Source organism: Diadema antillarum, unplaced genomic scaffold (assembly GCF_040938485.1).
Source record: "Diadema antillarum isolate AM-2024a unplaced genomic scaffold, OU_Dant_1.0 seq00001413_RagTag, whole genome shotgun sequence".
NCBI lineage: Eukaryota > Metazoa > Echinodermata > Echinoidea > Diadematoida > Diadematidae > Diadema > Diadema antillarum.
In genome coordinates, this window is record NW_027272167.1 from 695260 (window position 1) to 723189 (window position 27930).

The following is a 27930-nucleotide window of genomic DNA, read 5'->3' on the forward strand; positions in this document are numbered from 1 at the left end:
TATTGGTCACTACATATTTAAGGTACATTTTTGAAGTTTAATATGGTCAAAAGAAGCAAAATTTTCCTTATTATTCTCTGTTTTTCTTGACCTTTAATCGCAAATATCTCAATTTGGCAAATATGGACTTATCGGTTTTTGTGAACAAACTCTTCATATATATATATATATATATATACACATATCTATCATATATGTATATACACATATCTATCATATATATATATATATATATATATATATGTATTCATTGTTATACACAAGATACAGGACAGAAAGAAACCTTAGTATTTGCAATGCAGTTTCATCAATTTTATTAGTAATCATACATGCATACCACACAGCACATTCCATATGTAATATCACACTCAGTAAAGCATTTTTTTAATGATTCATCACGACTCCATCATTTGTACAATCTTACAAAATATCTCATTTACAAATATTCTAGTACTTAAATCTTTGTCATTGCCTCGTCTTTTAATATTCTTGATTATCAAATTCTTAATTTATAGGAAACAATGATAGTTTGTTGATTAGAATAAATAATTGTCATGATTTTATGTCATCTTTACACAATATCATTTACTCTCACTTTGATTTAAACTTTCACAACATCTATCCATAACAAACCATAACGACTCCTTCAAAAATTCTTAACCCACAATAAATCTTTACATACTTTGTTCTTAAAGCAACGCGTAATTCACGATGCAAAATCTGCACTAACTCATCAAAATCAAGGCATTTTGCACCACAGAGTACTTGAACGAGAAAGAAGCATGAAGTTTCATCTTTCAGCCATTTTCAACTGATATTTCAAAGCCACACAACGATGCATTACAAAAATTCAGATTCATCTCGTACAATGAAGACGGAAACAGTTTGAAACGAGTGCACCACCGTTCTAACATCTCCTTATACACAAACAAGAATGATAAAACGCGGTACTGAAGACATAACAAATACCATACATGGGTCTCCCTGTAGCTGATTGTGCAATATCTGGGCCTAATTTCACTCATAGATTTGCCGAGATTGTTTCCACACAAATAATTGTCTATATCACCAGTAAAAACTTCACTGCTCACAGCTGACATAGGTCTGATTATTCAGTTTTGCAGTTTAGAACAACTGCATCATAAAACAACTGCTGTTTACAAGGAAGTGGACAGGCAAATAACAACCGACCAGTTTTTAACTACAATGTATTTCTGTCCTCACTATGGCGATTGCGATTATTGTTCCCTGATTTTCAATCGTGTCCTTGATGCAAAACGCAGTTGATGCAAATGGTAATGGTGTAAGGTCGTATACAGCTACTGATTAACCCACTGAAGATAAACTTATTTTGCTATAACATGCATTTCCCATAGACACCTGCCCAAGTATTCTCGGGACTCGTCTTTACAGGGTTAATCAAGACATCTGTCATAAATGACATACATGTATATGACATGATTACAGAGGGCAGCAAACAACTCATTAGTACTGCCTTGCTGTGCAGGGAAGCACAATGACAGGAATGTACTCTGCACCAATTATTCCCTCAGAAAGGATTAGAATAACTTAACTTGATAAATGCTTATTAGGTAGTCAAGAAACATGAAAATGTACCTTCTTGCCCCAAAACATAAAAATGATACTGTTAGACATACAATGATGCAGGGATGCCAGTTAGAATGAAAAAGAGGGCCTGAAATGCATCCACATGAAGCTCCATTTTACAAGAAAAAAGCCTGAACTGCTAGGGCCTGAATTCAGGCTTTTGCCTAAAAACTGGCATCCCTAAATGACGACTACCTTTCATAAACTTAATACAAGTGATGTTTTTACCTGCACACTAGCTATTGACATATTCCATTATTTAACAGCTTACAATACAGTACACACAATGCACCTGCATGTTGATAATAGTTTCATATTGTCCAAGCTTTTACTAACAGTGGTATATGTAACATCATATCTACTCAGATATGACCACTTTCCCTTTGAATCCAGAGAGCAGTTTAAGGAAGCAATCAACAGAGTTTAAACCATTTTGTGGTTGTTGTTCTAAAGGTCACATAAAAGACAGGATATGTGTTAATAATGTCTAAGACAAGATGGCCAAATTTTTAGGATCAAACCTCTGACTAGTAATTGAAATTATCTCAGCATTCTGTAACACTCATACTAAAGTGTCTCCTTGTGTGTCTTCTCATGCAAGATCTGTATTTTTGTTTTGAAAGGGTCACTGTACAGGCATGCTAACCTGGAAACATTAAACTGCACATTACTTGAATATGAGACCATTTTGAAGCAAATAATTTTCACACAACAATGGATATATAATGTACTCTTAAATGAATCCCACAAAGATTGGAACAATCATCCCCCACCATTCCCACGGATTCCCACTGATCATTTACTAGCCATCCCCTTTAATACTTGATCGTTGCTGGGGTGACAAGACCTTGTATCTCAAATTTTGAAGAAAATGACTTTTTTTGATTAATGGTTAGATAATTTAATAGTAAAGTGATGTCCTGTCCAATCCTAACTGTCTTACCCCTAAATGAAGCCACCATTGCATGTCACAGGAAAGGCTATCCCATTTGATATACTGTTTTAGCTGTCATGGTTTTTTTTTGCTTTCCTGAACATTTGACATTTTGTACATACAAGGTCTTGTTGTCCAAGCAACATTATGTTACTTACACCAGGCGGAATAAAGGGAGATAATGATTCCTTGATAATTCAAAATAAAATCTTGATGGTATCTCTCTCGGCAAATATACATTTACTAAAACTGCACCAGAGCTTTGATATCCGTTTCAGTCTCGCATGAATATTTCAGTTTCAATTCAGCATTTAGCAAAGAGACAAGAAAGAGACGATTACTTTGCACAGATTTTCTTGTTCTTTTTTCTTAGATTCCTCTTGACACAGCATCATAGCAGTTGTGGACATTATGCGGCTAAAACTAAGCACAAAAGAGAATGCAACGATGGACAATGACAACGCCAAAGTAAAGTCATGATGGCTGGTCGCACATTTCTAATTTGTGCTCGTATATCGCAAAACGTCCTACATGAATTTGGGCATAATACTTGCTACAAATGTATGCATGGTGTTTCAACTCCAGTGGGCAATGGCAATGATTTTCTTTTTCTAAAACATAGATGAGAAGCCCTGAACTCAAAAAAATTGAATTAATTTCAAACTAAATTAATCAATTCAAACTAAAGCCCATGCTCCCCCCATAAAATATAAATAAATACATGAATGAATAAATAAATAAATAAATAAATAAATACATACATAAATAAATAAATAAATAAATAAATAAATAAATAAACTAACAAAGGGTCCAAAATACTTCGATGGCAATTAACTTTTATCCATCTTTCACAACCAAGGTGATAATCTTGGAGAATGTAAGTTTTATGGCTTGTGGCACAAAGGACACTACATAAATGTCAAATTATGAGGCAGCATAGCTCTAACGTCGGAGCCATAGTCCATCACTCATCTGTAGCAAATTAACCCCATTCCATTCAGCTCTGCCTCCTCTTTGATTAAAAAAAAGTAGAAATCTCCCTTTAATATGACATTAATCTGCTGAAGCAACACCTCTCCAGCATGCCAGTTGGTGCGTTGATCAGCAAGCAGTCAAGTGCATGATGCCACTGCACTTCTGGCAGAATGCTGTCGTGAATATCTAACACCTTCATGCGATTTTTGCACAGTGATATATGAAACACAGCACATACTGACGCCCACATGCCTTCATCAATGACTCTGAAGACACACAGGAATTATAATATTGTAGTACAATTACCAATGCATTACATAAATGACTGACTTGAAGGTTTGTATAATGAAAAATAAACTATGCATATGGTCTCTCAAGTTTTCTCCTATTAAAAAAAAAAGTTGAAAACCAAAGAAAATCAGTACCTCAAAGTTTCTGAAGCTGGGTGGTCAAATCCAAAACTTTACAGTCACTCACACTGTCACTGAAAGATACTTTACTGTCATTGTATCTCTTGCACACAGAAAAACAAACAAACAAACAAAACAGTGCAGTCCAGGATTTTCCACTTTCACGTGTATGGCACAAGTGGGTTGTACGGGCGAGTTTCAGAATAAGAGGAGAGAAAAAATGATCAAAACAAAACGGAAGCACTTCAGTATAACAAAGGCACAAGTGCACCAAATATGTCACAGAAGATACAGGTTTACAAGCTTAGGGCGTTTTATCTCAAGAAATTCAGAAACTTTTAATGTGCAAGTCTCGCACACGTGACGTCATAAGCAGTGGAAAAGCTAGCATTATGAGCTCCTACACAGTAAAGACAAATTCTACACCTGTAGTTCGCGTGAATCACCCAGTGAGAAGGAGGGACGTGAGACTGACTACTTGTAACTCTAATCTCAAACACACACAAAAATAAATACAATAAATATATCAATTTCATATAATAAGTCATGAAGCAGCTGGAAGAAAATGTTTAGATTCTTTTGTTTTTTTCTCTTTCTTTTTTTTTTTGCCCTGATGTTGACCTTTGGTTGGACAAATCGATTATGTGATAGTTTTACAAGCTGAATGCAGTTAACGTTTGACATGGTTTTGTCTACAGCAAGTATGATAAAAGGGTCACAAACGTGTTCATCAGCACAGCAAAAGTTTACGTGATTGTTGACATCGCAGCTGACATCAGCCCACAAGGTGGATGACAATGCATTTCATAACAGGCCACCATAGCTGGACTCAATCTAACACATGGATATGCAAACAAAGAGTTTAAGAATGGGAACATATAAGCTACAGAGATAACATATATGGTCGTTACCTCCACACCCAATTTTGCACAGTGATTGTCCATAAAAGATTTGTCCTCTATTGAATCTTTGCAAACATCATATTACGGTGTCCTGTGTCCAGTGTGTTGGAAGGTAACTGTATGTAGCGAAGTACATTTGTCTGACTACACGCCATTCTACAACCTCTGGAAGCATAAAACATAAAAGAATAAGCACAAGATGTTCAAGAAACAAATTATCTCTTATTATCACAGCTTTGCTGCACAGGCAACCATTTGATATTAGATTTATTTTCATTTTCAATTTCAATAGAATCTTTAATTGCTTAATACAAGAAATTGCACTTATTAATTATTGAAAGATAACTTTAGTTTGATGACAGCACAATGCAATAAATCATTTTGACTGCAACATGTATGCTATTTTTTTGGGGGGGGGGCAAAACATTATCCATGTATGTAGTCTTTCTCTACTTTTCTCATCCTAAAGCAAGGAGAAATTTTGGAAATTAAAAATTTTAAGTATGTAGGTTTCAAGGATTTCAATCAGTATTTCACAGGAGACTGGGTGATTTGCAGGCTCATACATAAATGAATTGCGGCCATAACTTTCAATGATGGCAAATATGCTAGCGACAGTCATTCACCTTTCTGGATTGTCTGCTGTTTCCACGGAAGTTGAAATTTGCATTTTATGAATATCATGTCCTACACACAAAAAGGCTGACACTTGCTTCTTATTATCATTATCATTGGCATTACCATCATCATCAGCATCATCAAAACCAACTTATGCTGAGAACCCTGCTTATATGCTGACTGAGTTGCTACAATTTTGAGGCATGTGCAAGCTTCTTGCAATGCAATTTCTTTCAGCCAGTGACCATGACATACCACAGCACCCATCCCATTTCTCCTCCCCACCCCTGCCCCACCCCCACTGAAAAAAAAGCTCACTGAATTACTGACCCTCCCTCTCCAACCCCCAACCCCAATCCTAAATACACTGTACACATAAATAGATTTTTCATTTATTCTGCTCGTTTGTATGGTACACTTGGTCAACGTTCACTTGCTTTTCATAAATACGCAACTACTCATATACAATACAGGCTAACACTTTCATACAACCACTCTAGACTCTGTTTTAAGTACATGTCATTTGTAAGTATCACACTTCACTCTCGATATCCTCGCACCATTGAGCACACATTGAATGGTTTCATTCACACTGATCTGTTGAAAGTACTTTTCAATTATTTCTTTTTTCTATTCGCACTTCACAAATGTACACAAAACTCTGCTGAATACCACTTGCAGTAGCATCTTATACGAATTCCTCTTTTTTTCCCCAGTAGTCTGACAAAGGTTGCATCGAATCACCCGACGTCGATTTAAGTACTGTGGGACTGAACGAAGCTGGACAGATCTAGAATTGGCTTGCTTAGCACTCTGAGTGCTAATTGTACAATGTACATTCACTAACACAGAGGCACCCATGTCTTGGTTTAGACAGTTTACGTCCATACAAAGTGCAACATTTTGGGTTAATGCATTCGTAGAGTAATGTTCCACAGAGGTGAGTACAGACACCTCTTGAGAATCAGATAATGTCATTATCCATGCCAATGTTTGTTAATCTGCAACCTTCATTTCCACTTCTGTACAGGTACATGTATATATCACAGTAAAGTCCAGGTTATTGTACACTTGTTGGCAATATATGATTTTGTTTGTGAATCAAACAGAACTTACGAGTTCTGATTTGTCCAAATTCTGTCTCCAATTTCTATCAATACATGAGGCATAAATGTCCAACTTATGGCTGAAAAGTAATCTGTTCACTGATGATGCTGGATCTGTAAATATGATATGTTTAGAATTACTATCAATAAATAGCTCCTGCTTATACTGCATGGTGAAGATTTCACAGCAAGAAGAAACAGCATTTGCGTTTCTTTTTATTTTTCACATGATGTTACAAAACAGAGAAGCTGATTAGTGCATGATTGCTGTATCATAATGCAGACATTTTCCTTAACTCGGCATCATAATCCCTTCTGGTAGATCAGAATGCCGTCATGTGACTACGCATTGACCTATTTAGGGTGTATTCATTGATGATGAATCCTTGCTACTGACTTTAGGGATCCTACAATACTGCTCACCAGCAGAGAGTCGCAATGCCCCAAAGATGAGAAAACTGCTTGAAATTTGTTCGACTCTTGTTTCGAGATAATATTCTCGGCACCGCATTGGTGTGCATGAAAGCAAGACTATGAAATATTCTTTACTAGACTTTAGGAAGCCCCATTTCCTACATTTGTGACTAACAAAATGCTATCAAAATAGAGATTTCTTCTTCTTTTTCTCTCCTTTAACTGAGCTGATTTGCAAATGACAATAAAAATCATGCAAATCTGCATCACATTGCTAGATGAACTTACTTTGTTGTATGAGCACAAGTTGATCATATGAGCTTGTGACTATCAGCCCAATCTATTCACTAAAGCAAGAGATGATTAAGTTCAATAGATGATCGAACGGAAAGCAGCTGGCAGTTTATCACGTGTCCATGTTTGCTCAGTGAACAAGTTTTGCTGAAGACACATAAAAATGACAAAGACTCGCACCCCACCTCCCATGGACTATACTGATGCAGTATAAGCAAACCAGTAGTACAGAGCAAATAAACAGACACGATTGATGCTACTGCTAGGCTTGTTTGGGATTTGATCTCCACAGATTTGAATACACTATGAATTCTCCTATCGAAATACACCTACAACACTTTTAGGATGCTCCAGTACACCTATCCGGGGTGTAGTCCATGCCTCTATGCAAATGAGTATTTAAAGCTCCCAGCAAAGCCCCGCCCTGGGGTATTGATGAGTTGCTCATCTGCTGTGGTTGGACGCTGTCTTGGGCACCCAGCTGAGGAGGGCCTTGGGGAGGCCAATGTACTTCTTGATGGTGACACAGCCATGGTGGGTCAGGGCCCGGGGCATGGGGCCCAGCACTGTCCACTCGTTGGTCTGCGGGTCAAACTGCTCCACGCTGTTGGTGGAGATGGTGAGGGCATCGTCCTCGTCGCCCACGGTCCACTGGCCGCCGATGACGTCGATCTTCTTGTTGGTTACCGTCATGGAGTATAGCTCCCTCGCGTGGCCCTCAGCATGCTGCATCTCGGCGATGGTATTCACTTCTCCCTTGTGGGGACTGTATACCTGTGTCAGAGGAGGATGTTGTCATGGTAACACAACATACTGAAATACATGAGCATTCGAGTGATGAATAACCCTGGAATCACTTTTTCACCAACTGCACAGTCAGATGAGACTAAGAAACGTCAATGCACACAGAGCTTGAAAGAAAAAATAACGAGTAATACATTATTTAAATTTGCTAACAACTGAGAATACAGCACACAGGAAACTTAATTCCATTTCTTTTCAAAAGAAGTGAAACATTTAACACTCAAGGTCACCCTGCCTTAAGTGCTGGTAAACAAATTAACTGAAGAGTTAAGGTTCACTGTAGTAGCTCATATTCCTTACCAACCAGGAGAATTACTAAATTGCAGATATTACGTGACTTCAGTTTAACATGACAAATAAACAGATATCCAAATGTATGCACAGAACTTCAAACGTCACAAAAATTGATCAATTATGTCTTTGCTATTGACAGGTACTTTCAAAACGACATAAAATATATAGAGCATTCATGATACCAATTTTGATATGCTGAAGAGGCACAACTTTTGTGAAAACTATGAAATATCGACAAACTATTTGTCAATGGAAATGGAAGTGTCATATCCGACTCCAGATGCAAAAATACAAAACAGAAGGAAATAAGCACCTGCACTCTATACTCTGTCCTGCCTCCAACCAGGTAGATTTTACTCTTGAGGGTTGCGCCCACTCTTGGCTCACACGGGAGGGAGACGTCCTTGATCACTGTCCAGCAGCTCTTGTCTAGGTGAAAGCACTGCACCAGGATGTCATTTGTGTCCTCTGTGTGTCCACCAATCACGTAGAGACGACGGCTGTGCGCCGTGACAACGGGATCCACCACCCCGTATGCAAGGGACTCCGTCTGCTTCCACTGGTTGGTGCGGCGGTTGTAGCGCTCCACTTCGTGCAGGGGCTCGTTGCTGGAGTCCAGTCTCCCTCCAACAGCGTAGATCCTGTCATGGAGGACACCAAGGCCATGACACAGCCGCGGAATGACGAGTCCGCTGCATTGCGACCACTCGTCAAACAGAGAATTGTACTTCCACGTCTCGCCCGTGATGAGCCTACTCGACTCGTTGCGCCCACCCACCACGTATACATCATTGTTCATGGCGACGACGCGATACTCCGTCGTGCTGCCCGGATACGGCGCCAGAGGGTACCACTTGCGCCGCGCACTGTCATAGTAGCAGGTGTCCTTGATCCACGTCTGCTGCTTGTTGCGACCGCCAACGACAAACGTGACGTCGGCAAACGCCCTCCGCGGCTTCATGCGAGGGTCGGTGGTGTTGCGCCCCTCCCTGATGATCTGCTGCATCTCCATGGCCTCCAGAATGAGGAACTGGCATCCCTCATTGTCCCTGATCAGAGGTGCGGTCTTGATCCGCTCCCGTAGGGTGTCCGGCCCAATGTAAGGCAGTCTAATGCACATGAGCATGTCCGCGAGGTAACCAACTCTTTCGTCCTCTTTGAACCTGACCCACTTCATCAGGGCTTCAAAGGCCTCCTCCTCGGATCGCAGGTTAAGGTTGTCATCTCCAAGGTAGTCCAGGACTTCTTCTGCACTCAAGTGGAGGTACTGATCTTGCTTGATCACTTCAGGGAAGCACTTCAGGGCATATTTAGTGGCAGCCTGGAAGAACGAGCAGAAGCGTAACATGAGATTTCAGAGACAGATTTTTAAACCAACTTCATTTTCATGCATTACACACCTTGATACAATGCAATCTAGGTTGGCCAGAAGGAGGGTGGACATCATGTACTGTAAGTGTGAAAAGTTTTGAGCATATTATGCAACAAGCAAAAAACATGAAAATAGAGGAACACAAATATTTTTGCTTGCTATAAAAGATTATTCCATATTTCGATTCCATGAAATTAAAAGTGTGCAAAATGCACCTTACTCGACCAAGCATGAAAAACCATTCATGCAGAAACATCCACTTTTACAGTGATGCTTTGACGGTTTCATGATTAAACCAACACAATGAATACATGAACATTTTGATGAAGTTTTAACTTTACAGCACCAAAACAAAGCAGCAGCATTTGACTATAAAAAAGCAGGGTCTATGCTCAGTTGTTTAGAGCTTTAGAATTCCCTGCATATTAAAAGGTCCAAGACTAATCAGTATGGCACACTTGACTGTCAAAGATATTGCTCCGTCTAATTGACTAGCTTTCACTTTCCATGTTATAAATACTTAGTAATCATTCTCCGGTACCGCTGAAGTAGATTCATATGTCATGACCACATCCTTGTGGTGAAGTCATTGCAAATATTAAAGATGTGCTGTGATGAATAAATGATGAGCAATAAATTGAGATTGGAGAGATCAATTTAAAATGCAGAGGGGAAAAACCAGATTGCAGATTGCAGATTGGCAGGATAGATACATTCTTCACTCTTCTTTAGACAATGATGATTGCTACATGGGCATCCAATGAGTGTTACAGACATCATTTCAAGCACGGATACTAACTAGAAATGAAACTCACAAAACAAAACAAAAACAAGAAAGAGTACACTGCCAGCTTTTAGCAAAGCAGCCAACATTCACACATCAGAGTCAGGGAGATTAAAAAAAGCTGCCGGGGAGAAAGTCAAGAATTACAAGCAACTAAATGGGCAATAACAGCTCCAAGATCATGAAGGTCTTTTTCTATTCTTCTGTCAGGAATCAAACAAATAGTTGCAGGAGCCTCCCGCTGCTTCAAAACAGCTCTGGCAATGATCAATTCAATTCTGCGAAGTGTTTCATAAAGACTGATTGTAAGATTGATCATACGACAGATGCCATTCTAAAAATTTACACTCAATCTGCAATTAAATGTGCTTTAAAATCAAGTGTATCTTTATGAAACAGACTTACGATCAGAATTGATCTTACGCACGATTCTCTGTGTTACACTCAATAAATCAAATGTACGATCAATCATAACTCTTTACGAAACAGGCCCCTGATACGGTAAACCTGTCAAATCATTAATGACCTCACAGCATTCTTCTATCATTATATCAGGCCACCATTCTCCTGTACACTGAAAGTGGATCATGCTTCTTCACACTGCTGGCCGATCCCCCTCACCTTCTTCACTATACAGAAACATTTCAATAGAACATTGATAATTTTTGGAGGAGGTTTTGAAATAATTATCTTCACTGTTATCATGCTCCTCTCCTCTCTCTTTCTGTCTATCTATCTACAAATGTATCTTCCTATCAATCTATCTATTTATCTACCTATCCATCTAATGCTACAAAGGGTGTAGCACATAGCTACAGAAGAGCAGCAATGAATATGCACGAATGATACCAGCAAACACAAGTATGCGATAATACACATCTAGTACATTATGTACATGTAGAACTAGGTGGCAACCAGGTGATGTGTAATGAGATACAATTCTGTGGGATACAATATCTGATGTCACTTCACCTTGTGCAGCTGCTCACAGCTGGGGTCCATGGAGGCAGTGCGCTGGATCTCCAGGCAGTTGGCCGGGTCCAGCATCCCACGTAGGAAGTCGCTGCACTTTCGGATGGCCGAGGAGTGCTTCATCATGGAGGCAAGGCGTAGTGCTTCTTTGGCATTCTCTTCAAAGATCTGAGTATGGTTGATATCAAGATGAGGCACTTAATACGTGTAACAAAAACTTGATTTTAGGACAAATATGGATCTTAATTATCATTGAAAGCAAATACGTAAAGTTATGAAAAATATAGACATTCAATATTCACTTAAATTCAAACTATTGTACTCCCCCTACTACCAAATCTCTCAGTAAAATCGTAAGGTCTTCTTATCACTATCAAAAGCACAAAAAGCATGTATACAATAAAAGGCATACTTTATGCAGCCTGACAATGTGCGACTACATTAGCTACTTCTTATGTGTTTTCTTTGTTTTTTGTATCTTCTTTTGCATTTACACAAATCAGAATGAGAAAATCAAGCAGTAATTTGTCACTCATATTTTCAGCAATCATCAAGATCAAAAAAGAAGAAAAAAGGAATGATTAGAATGATTAATGCAAAACAGCACGCATGAACCCTGAGTTGACACCATGTTCATCACACAAATTTCTCCATCGACTCTAAGCTTCGTTTTGATTTTGAGCATGGATTCATAAGGTCAAGATTTTAAAATTCCCTGAAGTGTTCTTGCTTGATTTCGGTTGCTCACACTTTATTCACTAAAACTGTCTTGGGTACTGTGGAACGAGTGTTAAATTTTTGTACATGGAAACCATAACCTCTTCAATACATTTTCATCCAGTCACTGCTAATACATAACTTAAAATCTTCACAGACTTGAGATTGACTGATTGATAATAGCAGAGATGAAACACTCCTCCTGCCCCTTGTTACACTGACCTCAAGTCGAGATGTGTAAGTGTAGTTCACAATCATCCTCAGGACGGATGGAGTGACATCCTCAATGGTAACCTTTCCTGAATCTACAGTGTGGACCATCCGCTTCTCCATCAAATCGTCAATGGTTGCTATGACAACACGGTGACACAGAAGCTCCTCCTTTTCCACGCACAACCTGACATCGACAAACTTTCTGTCGTGCCTCTGGTCGTTGAGTCCGAGGAGGATTTCGTTGACGTGGTACGGTTGCTCAAAGGTGTACTCTGCCGCGAGTTTTGTGAGATCACTGGCTGACTCTCTCTTCCTGTTGTCCTGCCGTTCCAGGAATTCGAGGCACGCTTGCTCGGCCGAGTGCATGTGGAACTGGCGTGACGCTGCGAGCAGTTTCGTTGCATTTTCATTACTGATTGTCAACTTGGCAGAGTAGATGTAATCCAGTAATAGGCGCACAATGAAAGGTTCCACAGCATCAATGATCAGCTCATCCTTGACAATGCGATCACCCTCCTCCGTGACTTCGTCTGCTAGGCTGTGCGCAAAGAACCGACTTGTGGCGGCTAGCACTACCTTGTGGCATCTGAATCTTACACTACCAACAAAAACAGTGAAGTCTGTGAACTTATCCTCCAGGCGAAACTGGTTGAGTTTATGGAGTACGTTAGCCGCGTAGTTTGGGTCATCGACCTCCTTCTGCTCGTAGGTCGACGACGTGATCGTCCACGTACTGCCGTCGGTTTTAAGACTGTCCGCAACGCTGAACTGGCTGCCGTAGCGGCTGAGGCGATAGAAATTGCCGGCCATGGATAGTCTCTTGGACAGGGATAAGGTGGAGCCAGGCGTTCTCCTGATGACAAATGACAGGTTGTTGATCGGTGTCATGTCCTGGAGGTGCCCGTTGGGAGCTGGAGGAACCGGAGACGAGCGGATGCAGTCGTCGCATGATGACGGCTCTTCCTTGATCTCCGTGAAGGGAGTGTGTGCTTCTACCTCCGGTATGTCAGGATACATGAAGTTTCCCGGCTCGTTGACAGGTGGCCGGGCCTTCTTACGACGACAACTCTGACAGCAACCCATTTTGGCGTTGAAGGCTTTACATGCTAGTCACTGGGAAATCTGAAGAGGAAAAAAGACACAGAAATGAAATGAAAGGAGTTAGTTTTGTGTATAAATTGGAATACAATGTGCATTAGCCATGGAGCGATCGAGGGAGACCCCTAATTTAACACACAAAGAATGAAGCAAGAATAATGGAACTAAATAAATGCTATCATCTGGTAGCTGGCATGTTCACAGAAAATGCTCTCCTCTGTTGTTCTTGAAGAGAGACAATTACTATAAAAGTGGATATTTTCGCGCGACTAATTTTTTGCGCTTGGCCGGGTAAGTAGAGTTTCGTGTGTTTTTAATTCCGCGGAATCAAGACATCACGCACAGGAACATATGGCAAGCAAAAATATTTGCGTGCTTTTATTTTCGCGCTAGTTTCTGGTTGCGCGAAATGCACGAAAATTTCAACACCGCGAAAATTTCCACTTTTACAGTATGCAAAACATATAGATCTAGAGTGGTTAATGTACATGCTGATATTTTGCATACACTTAGTTGCGTGAATGGAAGTTTATCAGGACATTCTTGCAAGTGAATTTCAAACTTTGAAATCTTCTCATTATCATACACTGTAACTACCAACGCCCCCCCCCCCCACAAATATTCAGAAGAAAGTGTGACTTCTCAACAACAACAACAAAATTATCATTCAAACACCGCTTGAAATGAGATCAAATCTGTCAACGTGCTAGCCTTGGACAATGCATGCAAGGCAATTTTGTTTTGTTGCTTTTCTTCTCAATATTTTTGCACATTATTTTTGCCGAGAGCCCATTCATGATATTCATGAAAAGAGAACCACAAAAAATTCACCACATACACCACCTAATTTTAAATAACAGTAGAGGAAGTAACTGCAACTGGTCTGAATAATTGTGGACATGAATCTGTACAGATGATGTGTAGAAAAGAAGATATACTTCACCTCTTAAAATTGTAAAAAGAAAAAGAAACAAGTAATTTCTGCATTCCACCAGGGTAGTGTCCAAACCATTGTCCCAGGTGTTGTTTTTTTTTTCTGTTGTTAGATCCTATTCACATTTAATAGACCATGAGTGGGCCCCTAACAATTACATGTAGGTCACCTATTTGGGTTTCAATTTTAATGATAGTCATGAAATACAGATCAACACCAACAGACAACACATATGTCTGACACCGATAGTTCTGATACTAGTGATCCTCAGGTCTGTGTGATGTCTCACTAACATCATTAGTATGTTGGATAGGCATCATAGATCTACTTGCAATTTTTTTTCACAAGAGTCAACATAACTGATTAAAAAAGAAAGAAAGAAAGAAAGCGATTTTCAATCAGGGACCAGTGGGGTGGGGTGGGGGGGGGGGGGGGACGGGGATCGGCAATTCACAGGTCTAGCTGCTAAAGAGTGTCACATGATGCTTTGAAAACGATACAAAGTTGTCTTTGCTCATTTTGAGGTTGAACAATCCTTGTTAGGAATTAAAGAAGTTGTAGGCCTAACAGGAAATTCAAACTCTCGGCAATACCTCGTCAAGCTTGGCTAGTATGAGTAAGATCCATTTATCAATAATATGATTGCAGATTACGTTACGTAGACAATACAAATTATACCTAGACAAGTGTCTAGATCTACCAAAGATGATTTATGAAATGCCTGGCGGATAATGCCTGAAATTTCTATGGCTAGACTCTATGTATAGTCTACGTAGTATGCACAAATGGATCTCACTATGTGAAAGGAACAACGACGACAAAAGTATCTGCATCTTTTCCGGACGTCATGGTGTGATAGATGGGTAAATCTGAGTGCAATCACTCGCAATCTCTCATTAATCAACAGATTACAAAACCTGGCGAGCAACGTCGTGTGATCTTCAACAGATGTGGACACAGGCAGCTGGGCGTTGTGGTAGCGCGCGATACGCAGACAATTTTAACGGCATTCATTCACACAATCGCCAATACAGTCGCCGTACTTACTGCGATTAGACTCTAGTTAGCGGTATTTTTACTTTGATCAAAAGTTCATTACGGCGTTAGATTACGTCAATGATATTCAGCAGGCGGTTTTAGTAACAACGATGGAATGAAAGCAATCACCTCACGATCGAAAGGCCACCCACCAAGGGCAAAGCCAGTCCCTCTAGCATCCATTATCTATCCATAATAATATCGTGAATGCAGCTCATGGGGACCCGTGTGCGATATGAAAGCCTACGATATCCGATCACACGAAAGTACGGTGCAGGCAAATGAGCAATCGATCGCACCAGTTGGTCGTGTGGTGCGATGGTGGCTTTGCTGGGCAAAAAATGAGAGAGAAAATTGGCGACACACGAGATGGTGCATACGCCACACAAAATACTAGCGCACATAATTATGAATATGCATATTTTTATCTATATCCTCGTCACTGAATTACTTGACACTTCCATACAATAAACATAAATATGGTTCGACTGACAGGGTACCTGTGCAAGTCTCAGATGTTAGATATTTCCATGACAAGATCAGACGACAGATAACAGAAGTACAGTGGCTGTGTTTCGTTCACCTATATCCATACGATTCAACAGAGGTCACATGTCAACGAAGACGAACAGCAAACCTCGCCTAAATATTATAAAAGACAATGCGGTAAATTGGCACAACACATTCCCGATCAGCTGACAGAGGAGCTCCGGCTGCGACGTAAACAAAGCTAGTTACATTGTACAGCAGATGTTACAGTAAGACGATTCTTTGATTTTCAAAGAAGAACCACGGCCCGGCAACGCCGCGGCATGTAAATAGCATCAGACTGAGCTGAAAGCAAATTGAAATTTCTAAGCGGTAATTTTCGCATGCTAAAGCCATCGGCATTCCTCCGAAATGACTTCGAAATTTATCTGATCGGCCGCACAGAAGTTGCTCGGGTCCGAACAGGCAGGGAATCGGTGATGTTATTGGATAACCACGGCTCCTCTGATGGCTTTTGCAAATGCGTCCGCGCGCTGCAGTCGTGTTGCAGAATTCGTATCATTATTCAACTTTGGATATCGACGTCAGCGCGACCGTAATGATAAATGAGCTCCGAATCGTTCTGCATCCTCCCTCGCTGACGATGGCTCGGGAATCCTTACGGGCATCCCCCCCCCCCCCCCACCCACCCAACAGTCATTCGTTTGCGTACTACCAAATGGCAAACTGCGATGTGGCATGTTTAATCATTTTGTCTGATTACTCAACACACAAGTGTAGTATTAGTTAGATGTTGCTAGACCTCATTAATACACCAAACAATTCTCCACCTCAAACCTCTGCACATTCGAACCATCGACTTCACAGTACACTGTATATGAATGATGGGAATACTCTTGTGACGTGGTAAAAAAAACTGTTAATCCGAACTATGTCATAAGACAACTTTTTTTTTGGGGGGGGGGGGGGGGCAATATGATATCCAGCGGCGCTGACTACTCTCACAAAGCGTAGTGTATTATTTCCCCAACACAAGGACTGAATGCGACCAAATCTATCGGACCACAAAGAAGTGTAGGGCCTGTCATAATATCATTAAGGGGTAGGTCCTATATTCTCGAACTTTTCTACGGCAACCCAGACAATATCCACGTCGAAAAGGCAACATGAAAATTACAATGATCAACCGTCGCAGGGTTATCATTTAAAATTGATACTGATGTCTATAGGCCATCAATGGTAATGACAGAATATTAAATCACTTAAAGGGAAGTATCATCGGTATCAACAATAACAACAACAGAGGCATAACACAACTTTAAACATCATCGATATCAGTCCGTGTGCACAAGGCAGATACCCAGGCCAGCTAATGCTAAAAATACAGCAAGGTGACAAATGCGGTATCATCCCAGACTCGGTGAAAAACAGTGGACATTTATCTGGTTGCAGATACGCTTCCTATTGGTATCCAGTTCAATCAGCTAGACGGAAGGAACCCTGCTTCCGATTATCACAAAACTCTGGCTTATCTCTCGAATTCGGGAAACCGCCATCACGGTCGATGGATAAACATTGCTGTTTCCGACCGTTTCGGTGCCAAAATTGGCGCAATGCGAGGAGTGAAAATACTATGACTAAATTGCAAAAGCATTTTCCCAATGCGCCATCTGTGGAAGAGTTTGACTTTTAAACAGCTGATGAAACATGAATGGATGCATTGAACCCCACCATTAGGCTGCGTTCACATAGAAGTATACTATTCGGGTATTCGGGGGCACGCGAATAGCTTGAATCGAACGATAGGATTTCCTCACACCGGTTTACACAAGGGGGCACTATTCGAAAGAACCGAATAGCTGCGAATAGTATAGCAAAGTGGGAATCGAGCTTGTTTGATTTTCTTGCAGCGTATACCGTCTCTCGTTTATGAAATAATGACAATTTTGGTCTGGATTTGCCCTTTAGCAAAAATAAGCATAAAGATTATAGACTGATATTCTGATGCAGTTTAGAAATTGTTAATAAGATTTGCTGGGATGTAGGAGGAAGAAATCCTCACTGCATGGAATGGTGAGTTGACGGTGTGGGCGATAGTGTATTCGGTGCTCGAATAGCGAGTAGCGAATGGCGAATACCGAATACTTCTATGTGAACGCAGCCTTACCACCACCACTACTAACACCACCACAAGCACATCGAACTATGTGAGTCTGTGTGCGCGATTACAGTATTTCACGTTTTGAGTCACAAAACGTTACGTGGAAAGACATTCCACAAATGACTTTGAAAGATTGAAATCTCATTGGACACAAAATGAGACACTGATTGGATGTTCACGTTTCACATGTTTTCAAAAGAGTGATATTGATGATGCTAAAACTATCATGCATGTAAATAATGAGGTAAAGACCTTATTTTTTTCTCAAGTCTCCCAATAACCTCTTAAGAAGCCTTCACTAATTGTTTTCTCAAGATTTCAATGAATCCATATGAAATATATGTAACATCTTTCGTATCATAATAAGGTATTATTATTGTGAAGCTGTAAAAAACCTAGCACTAAAAGATTGCATCCGTGTGTGCAGAACTCGTTCCCTATAAAACGACAGCGGCATGCAGAGCGCAATAGGGCAAACACAATACATTGAAATCACATACAAAATTGTGCGTTCTCGTGTAAATTTGTAAATACTGATCTGTGCCGGCTATCAAAAGCTTTTCCCCCTCATTGCCCCCTGTAATACCAACAACTTCAATTTGTCCACGACAGCACGGCAAGCTACATAAAATACCTGTCTGGGCCGAAATTGCCATAATTTCTGCTCATTATGAACATCGCTCTATCATTGTCTATGTACACAGATTTGCATGTCGCGTTCCTCTCATTACACCAACCCCGCCCTATCCTTCTGAATCTGATGCTTGATAATTTACTTTCGGTCTACTTCCCCGTGAATTCACCATCATTTTTCCCCTTTCCCTCTCTTGCCCTCTGATTTTTCCTTCTTTTTTTTTTTCAGCTCCGGCAAAGTAATTGCGGGCGCGCGAATATTGCCTATATACCTCTTAGCTTCCACTATGTTCACCTAAGTGCAATACAATGACAAAAGTACGACAGAGTTCAAGTGTAGAGAGATGCTTCAGTGTGACACATTCAGCGGGTTCCGCTTTAAAGGTAAGAGTCACGTTCCCCACATAGGGCAACAGATAGTGGGCCGAAAATATCAAGCGCAATGCATTGACCGTTTTGTGGATATAACGTAGACTCAATCACTTGCAAATGACATGGACAGCTTCATCATTTACTATGGGCACTATAAGAGCAAAAGTACCGAGTAAATCAAATCGTAAAGATAGTGTCCGCTACTCTGTACGGTTGTTTGTGTCTCCAGTATATTGTTTGTTTGGGTTTTTTTCTTGCTCTTTCAATGCGTAAATATTACTGAGGACATATAAATGGCATAACAACGCCAAATCGATCATTCGTGTTCATATGGTAAACAACCTTACCTTTTTGTTTGCGTCGTTTGCCATACGGAGAAATGTCTCTCAAAAATCAATATTTCTCACCAGCTGGTGAACGGCTGGTATGTGGACGATGCAAGTGCATTGAATAGTTTCATCGTTCATTCGGAACACAGCCAAAACATTTTGACGGCCATGCAATTGACAAGTAGAAGTGGCATGTGTTTGACATAATTATATTATACCAGCACATTTGCTTTGACGGCATTGTTGTTTAATACACTGTGAGAAAGCACTATCCGTGGTTATGCAAAGGCCGGTGACTTGCTTATGAGCGATGTTATACTGGGGCATAATATCAATTTGCAGCAACAGGTGTGGAAAGTTGCCATGACGACGAGAAGTTCCGCCCAACTCTGACGTCATGCGAAAGCAAACGCGTACTGCTTGATTAAAGGACAAGTTCACCTTCATAAACATAAGGATTGAGAGAATGCAACAATATTAGTAGAACACATCAGTGAAAGTTTGAGGAAAATTGGACAATCGATGCAAAAGTTATGAATTTTTAAAATTTTTGTGTTGGAACCGCTGGATGAGGAGACTACTACAGCTTGTGAGTCATATGCGTACAACAGTATAAAGAAAATGTAAAAGAAAATTCAGCATATTTTCACTTTTTTCGCATAATAAAAGAGCTCTTGACTTGCCTCTTTCTAAAGGCAGGGGGAATAATATTACCCATAACATTTGTCGGTAACGAGTCAGGGGAATGTGTACTTTTTTCAAAAGATGGAATTTTGTGAAATTCTCTTTATATTTTCCTTATATTGTTGTACGCAAGTTATTCATACACTGCATTAGTCTTCTCATCCAGCGGTTGCTGCACAAAAATTTAAAAAATTCATAACTTTTGAACGGATTGTCTGATTTTCCTCAAACTTTCAATGATGTGTTCTACTAATATTGCTACATTCTCTCAATCCTTATGTTTATAAAGGTGAACTTGTCCTTTAAGTTATGATTCTTGAAAATTATCAAGGAGACATTGTCGCCATTACTCGCTACACGACATAACCTGTGCACGCTCACGTGTTTTCATCCATTCGATCGCCACTCTTTATCGCTATTTAAGGAAAACGCAGGGGTTTTTCACTAAAATTGAGCGATCACTATGTTCAGCAGCGTCTTTATAGGGTATACACTGTAGCTATCACTCGTTTAGACTTCCGGGGCTGTTTTAATTGCAGGGTTTAGCCGATGAACTGGGATCAATCCGGAGCTTAGTCAGCCGTCAGTACGTCCAGGGACAAATTCATCTCGCGGTCATTCGCAGGAAGCTCAATATTTAGAATTCGTCAGCACCAGCACAGACAAAAAAGAGACAACAACAACAACAACGAAATCTTAATGGCATGCCGTTTTCGCAGGTTCAAAGACGAGCGTTGGAGTTATGTTTTCCAGGTCAACGAGCATGATAATGGGTCAATTTAAAGGAGGCCCTTTTCTTCCATTTTGGCTTGTTATATTTCGCTTGTATATTTGCTTATAATGCGCATCATGCGCCGATGCGGGCGTCCACAGTCCTGAAGTTGTTGATGACCCCAGAGGAGCGGTCATGGTGCATTTTTGGAGTTCCACGGCCAGGGAATGAGGACATGACTTGAAGAACAGTCTCATTATTTCAACATATTCCGTAACCTATTACCTCGCTATAATTTCAAAGAAAAAAAAGAGTAAAAAAGAAAATCAATAACCATACGTACAAATAACAATAAACCATCAGCATTTACTGACTAGTAGACCTACTATACCAATAAGGGCCTACTGCGTAAAGAGAAGCATATTTAATTTATCAATAATTTATCATATGCCTTTATACCTGAAGGAGGCGTCTCTGCTTGAATTTTGATCCCCTGCCCCTCGAAAACAACAAAATCACAGTCACACACAGACACACGCGCGCACACACCCTAAAGATCCCAGAACAACTAAAATAAAAAGAGGGTGCAAAAACAAGAACATACATGCAAGGGGCGTTTCGGCATTCAACAAGACACCATAACAACCACGAACGCTTGACTGCTGACGAAGGCGACGATACATAGAGGAGATAAAGTTTTCACACAAAACCATGTGCCCCCTGCGAAGGTCAATCGATGTCGTAGCTTACAAGAAAACAAAATGCCTTCCCCTGCAGAAGAATCCATATGCGTTGCGAGTCCTTGTTTAATATCACACAATGTCCTTGACGTCTCACATTATTTTCCACTACAGGCTCTGATCCTGAATGCGCAAATTTCATGGAGTCGAGAAAGTGTAAATTCAATAATTGATGACGTCTATTATGAGCAGCGAACAACAACAATCACACAAGCGGGGAGGCACTACTCTGAACAAACATAAAGAGTGCATTATCAGCCATAGAATAAATTATCGAGTAGGCCTATAACAAACACAGGAGCTAAGTAATCTTCGCACGAGCACTTTGGTCCAAAAGAAACAAAATATTTCTATGATAAATCAGTTGTCCTTCAAATTCAATGTTACCAAGTACGAGCATCCTGCCATTATCGTTTTCGTCAAAATCCTGTCATAGCAAGATGTTGGATAATTATCAACAGTGCATGATGAACAAGTCAGCACATGAAGCCGACGCCTGGGAAACTAGACTAATAGGCGCCACTTTCGGATAAGTGATGACGGGCGCCGTACTCGTGCCAGTGCTGTAAAGAATCGTTCGGGAATTCAATCCAGACCCTCTTCAGCACTTGCAAGCGTGAAGTTCATGTCGGCTCCTCAAACTAAAAGTCGTTCGTAAATGGCGATCTCTTATAGCGCCACGGGGCCACGGTCAAGTTGCTGTGCTGACAAAAAAAAAAATGATGAAATGCAATATTTAAACCACTTCTTCTCTCGCAGGGCACTCAGACAGAGAGAGATTGATACAAAGCTAAACACCTTTTCGTTCATCACTAATTTCTCCGAAGTTTCCTCTCAGAAATGTCACAGCCCACCAAATCAAGCTAGCCTGAGAAGAGGCATTCTGCTCCAGGTCAACATCCATTCATCATAGTACGGTGACACAAAATCAGACACACAGAAAAACACACAAGATACATAAATTTTATACAACACCATGTTACATACACGCACAGCACACACACAAACACACACACACACACAATTACACATGTACTCACAAACAGACAGACAGACAGACAGATGAACAGAAATATCTCAAAATTTGCGACACTAAAAGCTGAAGGTATAGTAGGAGCAGGGAGGAGGAACGCTGCAATTCCATGATGACGACCGAAATAAATACTAGTTACCCGATCGGCTCCCGAGTCAGAAATGCTACAAGTCATGATTATACCCTTCACTATATCTCGATATAAACGGGAGCGGCAAATATTTAAACTGCATTCTTGATGTCACTACCACTGCATACAACGACAATAGTATTTCACAGCAGTGTGATGGGGCAATAATAATTATATTCTCCTCTATGTTTCTCGGCTCGGTTATACAAATCCAGCTGCAAAGGTCCCCGTCCTATTCCAATCGAACCAAAGAACGTTTGCGGTACGCCCATACAGAAAATACATTTTACTGACGGGCATTAATAATAATTATAAAAAAGAAAGACCTAGCTGTTGTATGTACGACAGTGAACAGATGGGACGGTGACATAAGCATGTATATGAAATATAATGAAGAGTGTGATCACAAAACGAGCGCGACTTTGTAACATCTTACAGCAAGTCCATCGTCGGAGCAAAATAAATTTCGGGTCGCGCCATGTCCATCATGAACAGCTTCGTCAACGACGAAGCTTTCTATTGCATTGATACCTCACTTGTAACATAAGACGGAATATTCTTGAAATTATTATCAAGAATATCCCTATTTCCTTGTTACTTCTTTGTTAGTTTGATTTTTTTTGGCAGCTTTAATCGCAAATATCTCAATAGAACAAGAATGGAGTTACTTCCTTTTGCGATCAAACTCTTCATGCATAATCGAGCTGATTGCGTTGACTTGCTCAGATTTAGCAATTACGCTTGTGATCTCTCGTACATGCGACTAATAGCATTGCATGAAATATGGATAATTCATCCTCGGACAAAGACCGGCTAACACTGTCAGATTGTGTTCATAACATTCCTTTAAATTGATCTTAGAAGGATCAAAGAAATTGAAAGTTCATGACCCCTTCACTTCTTACGTAGAAAGATTATTTGCGTGACATCGGTTTTAACAGCAACGTCAGTCGACTTATCTGGCGTCACAAACATATCCACGGGATTCCACAGAGTATTTCAAGAAACGGATACCAACAATTTGCAATCTAATTTCACCGTCTTTCTCTGATGTTTTATCTTCATGCGACCTTCCCGTCAACATTCCCGAATTCATAGAAACAACATGCTGCAATGAAAATGATCTTATAAAGATAAACTTCATACATACGTTGATACAGGTTGGATGGCGAAGGATGCAGCTGCGTGTTAAGTTGACTTAATCCGCTCGTGGTTCCCACCACATGAAACATGCGAATGAGAAGAGTTCCCGCGATCATGCGAACTTGACATTTCCTATAAAATGAGGGGGAAAAAAGTCCACCACGTCAATTAACGAGTTTGTTCGACGAGCCTGCGACTTCACAACCCAGAAAACCTCTCTGGTGAGATCACTCCAACTCCACGGGGATCAAGGAAACCACACTATTAAAGTTCTCCGCTCCGAAAACGGAAACTGTGGAACAGTCAATGTAATGTCACGTTCTGCGTCACAGTTTTGCAGACGGTTTCGACAGACGCTTACAAAGAGAAGGTGGACGCAACTCCTTTCTCCAGTAATTGAACAAGAAGACGGTAAAAAACAGCCGTGCACATTGCGAAATTCATTGTTCCACGCCCAAGTTTGCCTTAACCACAGGTGTCTTTAAAGGGGTGCTACTGTCAACCTGCTGTTTTGATGTGTGGGTAAACGAAACGCATTGAAAACTTTGTGAACGGTTGCAGTCCGCCCACTATGGGTGTAGGCGTCAAGTTTTCGTCACACCAAGTTTGAACGAGGGAAGACGATTAGACACACGCAGTATGGAGGCCGACACGTCTCTAGCGACGATAGAAGTAGGTCTAAATGCGACATGCTGTTTGCCAACAAAACCACTACGTGACCTTTGCAGTACTGATATAACGATGGATGGAAAACCACGTTTGAGAAATAAGGACGCCTCAAAAAACAATTCCGAAACGATAACACGTTGTTTGCTTGTCACTTTAGTTTGTCTGTGTGTCTACCACTGAAGTCAAGTTCGCTGAAGCTACAACAGGATAAAAAGAAGGATAACTGACAAAAAGAAAATAGAAAATAAACTGTACATTATTACGCGGCCATTTTTGTTCATTATACAAACACGAAAGGAAGGATCCGAGGAGTGGTCTCTGTCAGAACATAGCGGCAAAGAAAGCGAACATCTTCACATTGAGAAACGCGTTGGTGTTCCGCGTTGGTGTTCCCGATGGGCGGTCTTTAAACGAGTACGAAATATAACCATGGCATTGGGCTTAATAAAAAGTGTTGTGACTCCCTGTGAGGGGAGGGGGGCAATTTATGAAGTAAAATTTAGTCCCACCTACGTAGCTGTGAGAAGACTATCCTGCCCGCACGTAACTTCCGCTTCTGACAAGAGTCTCGACACGGATACTGCAAGATTGAGGGTCCTTGGTCTTACCCACTGAGCCACAACCAGTGACAACAGCTCCGACATAGTGTCGAAAGTAATACTGCGCAGTCATGTCATTGTACATAACACACTCAGACCGACTGTCATTTGAAGATGGAAAGTTCGTTTAGCCTATGCACATTAACCAAAGGAAACGTTTCAAATGCGTCTCATTACGTCGCCTTTAAAGTGACAATAAGAAGCCCACTTAAAATCTACATGACGTCGTTTCCAATATACCGTTCCGGGAAATCACGACACTCAATAGGCTGTGGCAATCTTCATGTGGCAATCTTTGAAGAGGTGTCATACACGGAAATTGACAGGATATTGTCAATATTGTCACTGTTCAGTGCAGACGAGTAGATGGTAGTACACTTTTACATCCGCTGCAAAAGTTCAAAACAAGGTTAGAACAGCCCGATAAACCGAACAGGCAGCTAATAACAACCCTCTATATACACTAATGATTAACTTGCAAGAACTTCAAGTCGATGCTGTCACGTGACTCATCGACCTGACGAGGACGAGTGATAAAAAAAAAATACTGGCTGCAATCCGAACACTTGTCCCTTTCTTCACCTGCTCTAATCAGGCGATTGCCGAAGCGATATTGGCTGGTTGAAAGATGAGGCAACTCGCCCCTAAAAGTAGCGAGCGATATATGCTACTCACTCCGCTGCCCCCTCCTTCTCCTTCTCCTTCCTCTCTCCTGTGTCACCTAACTCAATTTCCGAAGTGGATTTCGGCCAGAATCCGATTGCTTCCGGTCTCGGCAAAAGGCGCTCATCGGGAATTCCTCGGCTCTATGTGCTATCGGAAGTTTTTCACAAAGTGAGGTGGCATGTTTACCAACATGACATGTTACGTCCCACTTGCTTCTCGGCCTCCTTACAAGACTATATCGATCAACCGTCACTGGCCGAATGGTGTTCAATGAAGCCCATTAAACATTGTCCACACAGTATAATTATCTTCAACTATATGGAACATCAAACAAAAGTTTAAAGGTTTTTTTTTTATTCTATATACTGAGACATCTGTGAACAATTATCACCATGCCATTAATCCCCTTTCAAAAAAAAAAAAGTTTACCGCAGCACCCTTGGCAATGAGAAAATTGAGTATGGAAAATCTTGTTCCTAATGGACTGATATCTTGACGATCATATGGTATTGCATATTCGTCCATATAGCTTCATCTTCAATCAGTATGAGAGACAATGATGGAAGCGTAGGCCCATGTAATCTTGCTGGATTTGTTGTTCGTTTGTTGTTGTTGTTTTAGATATTGCACAATAGTGCCTGTATGAAAAAAGTAAAATTGGCGTGCAAGAAATCGAACGTGTCGCCACGTGTCGATCAGACCAAGGAGGTGCTAGGCCTAGTACCTCCTTGATCAGACGGAGACTGACGGGTAACCCTGTTCAAGTCGTGCACCTCTGCACATATAGCAGGCACGTGATGAATTGACAAAACCAACTCAACTGAAGAGATACAAAAGTGTAAATACGGTAGTTTCCAACACATTGCTCTTGTCCGAATACGTGCACTAATAACCACGCTCCCTTTTCATCCATCTTCGCTAGACTTCAAAACATAGTACGTTATTCTTTACACATGTATAAAAGATACTAAGAAATCGTCTTCAAGGGGCTTACTGAGGGCGCTGCAAGTTTTGGGCTTCGTTTCTTCTGCCGCATATATCTTTATTCAATAGGAGGAAATCCCATTGTCGTATTACCCACTTTACATGAACGTTGCGAAGACGCTGTCACACTTTATTACGTCGCTGATTTTACTCGTTTAATCTGAACTGGATGCCATATATAGCTGGGGAACCTGTTGGCAGTCGTCTAAGAGCCCAGTAAGAGTGGAAGACGGTATATAATTAGAACAGAGTACTTCGTAACTGTCTCAAGTTTGAGATAACCCTTTCTTGAGAGTCTATTGTGACGCAGCACAGAAGGTTCACTGGACACAGACAGACAGTTACACCTGTTCCGTACCTCCCGAAAATGGAATGCACAAAAACGTTCCCTTTAAAAGAAAAACTGTCCCTTTAACGTTAAGCCTTTAGATTCTTTACCTCTGGAAAGTTCTGCTTGTTTCAAATAAACAAAGCGACAGGGACCGCCAAGAGTAGAAAATCTCCAAGTTATGCGAAAAAAAAAGAATGATAAGAGGATTCGCTTTCCACATCTATTTAACTTGCTGTTTACCTTGATGCAAACAATGAGCGGTAAATGCCGCCAAAATGACCAGGTCAATGGATACCCGTTATAAAATGCATGTTGAGGAACTGCGCGATTTCACGTTCTCTTATCGAAGGCGTAATCCAGGAAAGACATGCCTGTGTAGCAAAGAGTTTCTTAATCCACACAATTACTTGCGTAATAATGAAACTAGAGAACTTAAAGCAGCAGATCAACATATTTAGTTCGACCAAATTTCACACAATATCGGTCTGCTTGAATTGCAGTCATTAAGAAAAAAATATGTAACGTGATACAGATATGGCCTATAGACTTTATGAAATAGCAGACCCTGGAACAAGATGGTCTATGACATCCCTTTCATACCTATGAAGTTCAAGGGTAGCTGGTAATGCTATATAGAGTTATATACGACCTGACATCAAAAGCATTATACACGATGGAATGTAATCATATTTTCGTAGATCCGACTGCCATTAAAAGTAATCAGTCTATTAGTTTCTACACCGCAAAGTCAAGAAAGCCATTGTTGAT

The 27930-nt window shown here is 40.6% G+C and overlaps 1 protein-coding gene across 1 annotated transcript in view; it reads right to left on the bottom strand.

Moving 5' to 3' along the window:
* Positions 1-7447: 7447 nt before the first annotated feature.
* The window catches only part of LOC139709218 (kelch-like protein 38), a 61350-nt gene continuing 40867 nt past the window's right edge, over positions 7448-27930 (bottom strand). The window contains exons 2-5 of the mRNA XM_071621171.1: positions 12427-13539; positions 11488-11655; positions 8673-9680; positions 7448-8035 (exon numbers count right to left, since the gene is read on the bottom strand). Coding sequence (XP_071477272.1) covers positions 7706-8035; positions 8673-9680; positions 11488-11655; positions 12427-13500 — 2580 coding nt within the window. The 5' untranslated portion in view covers positions 13501-13539 and the 3' untranslated portion in view covers positions 7448-7705. The remainder of the gene's footprint in view (positions 8036-8672; positions 9681-11487; positions 11656-12426; positions 13540-27930) is intronic.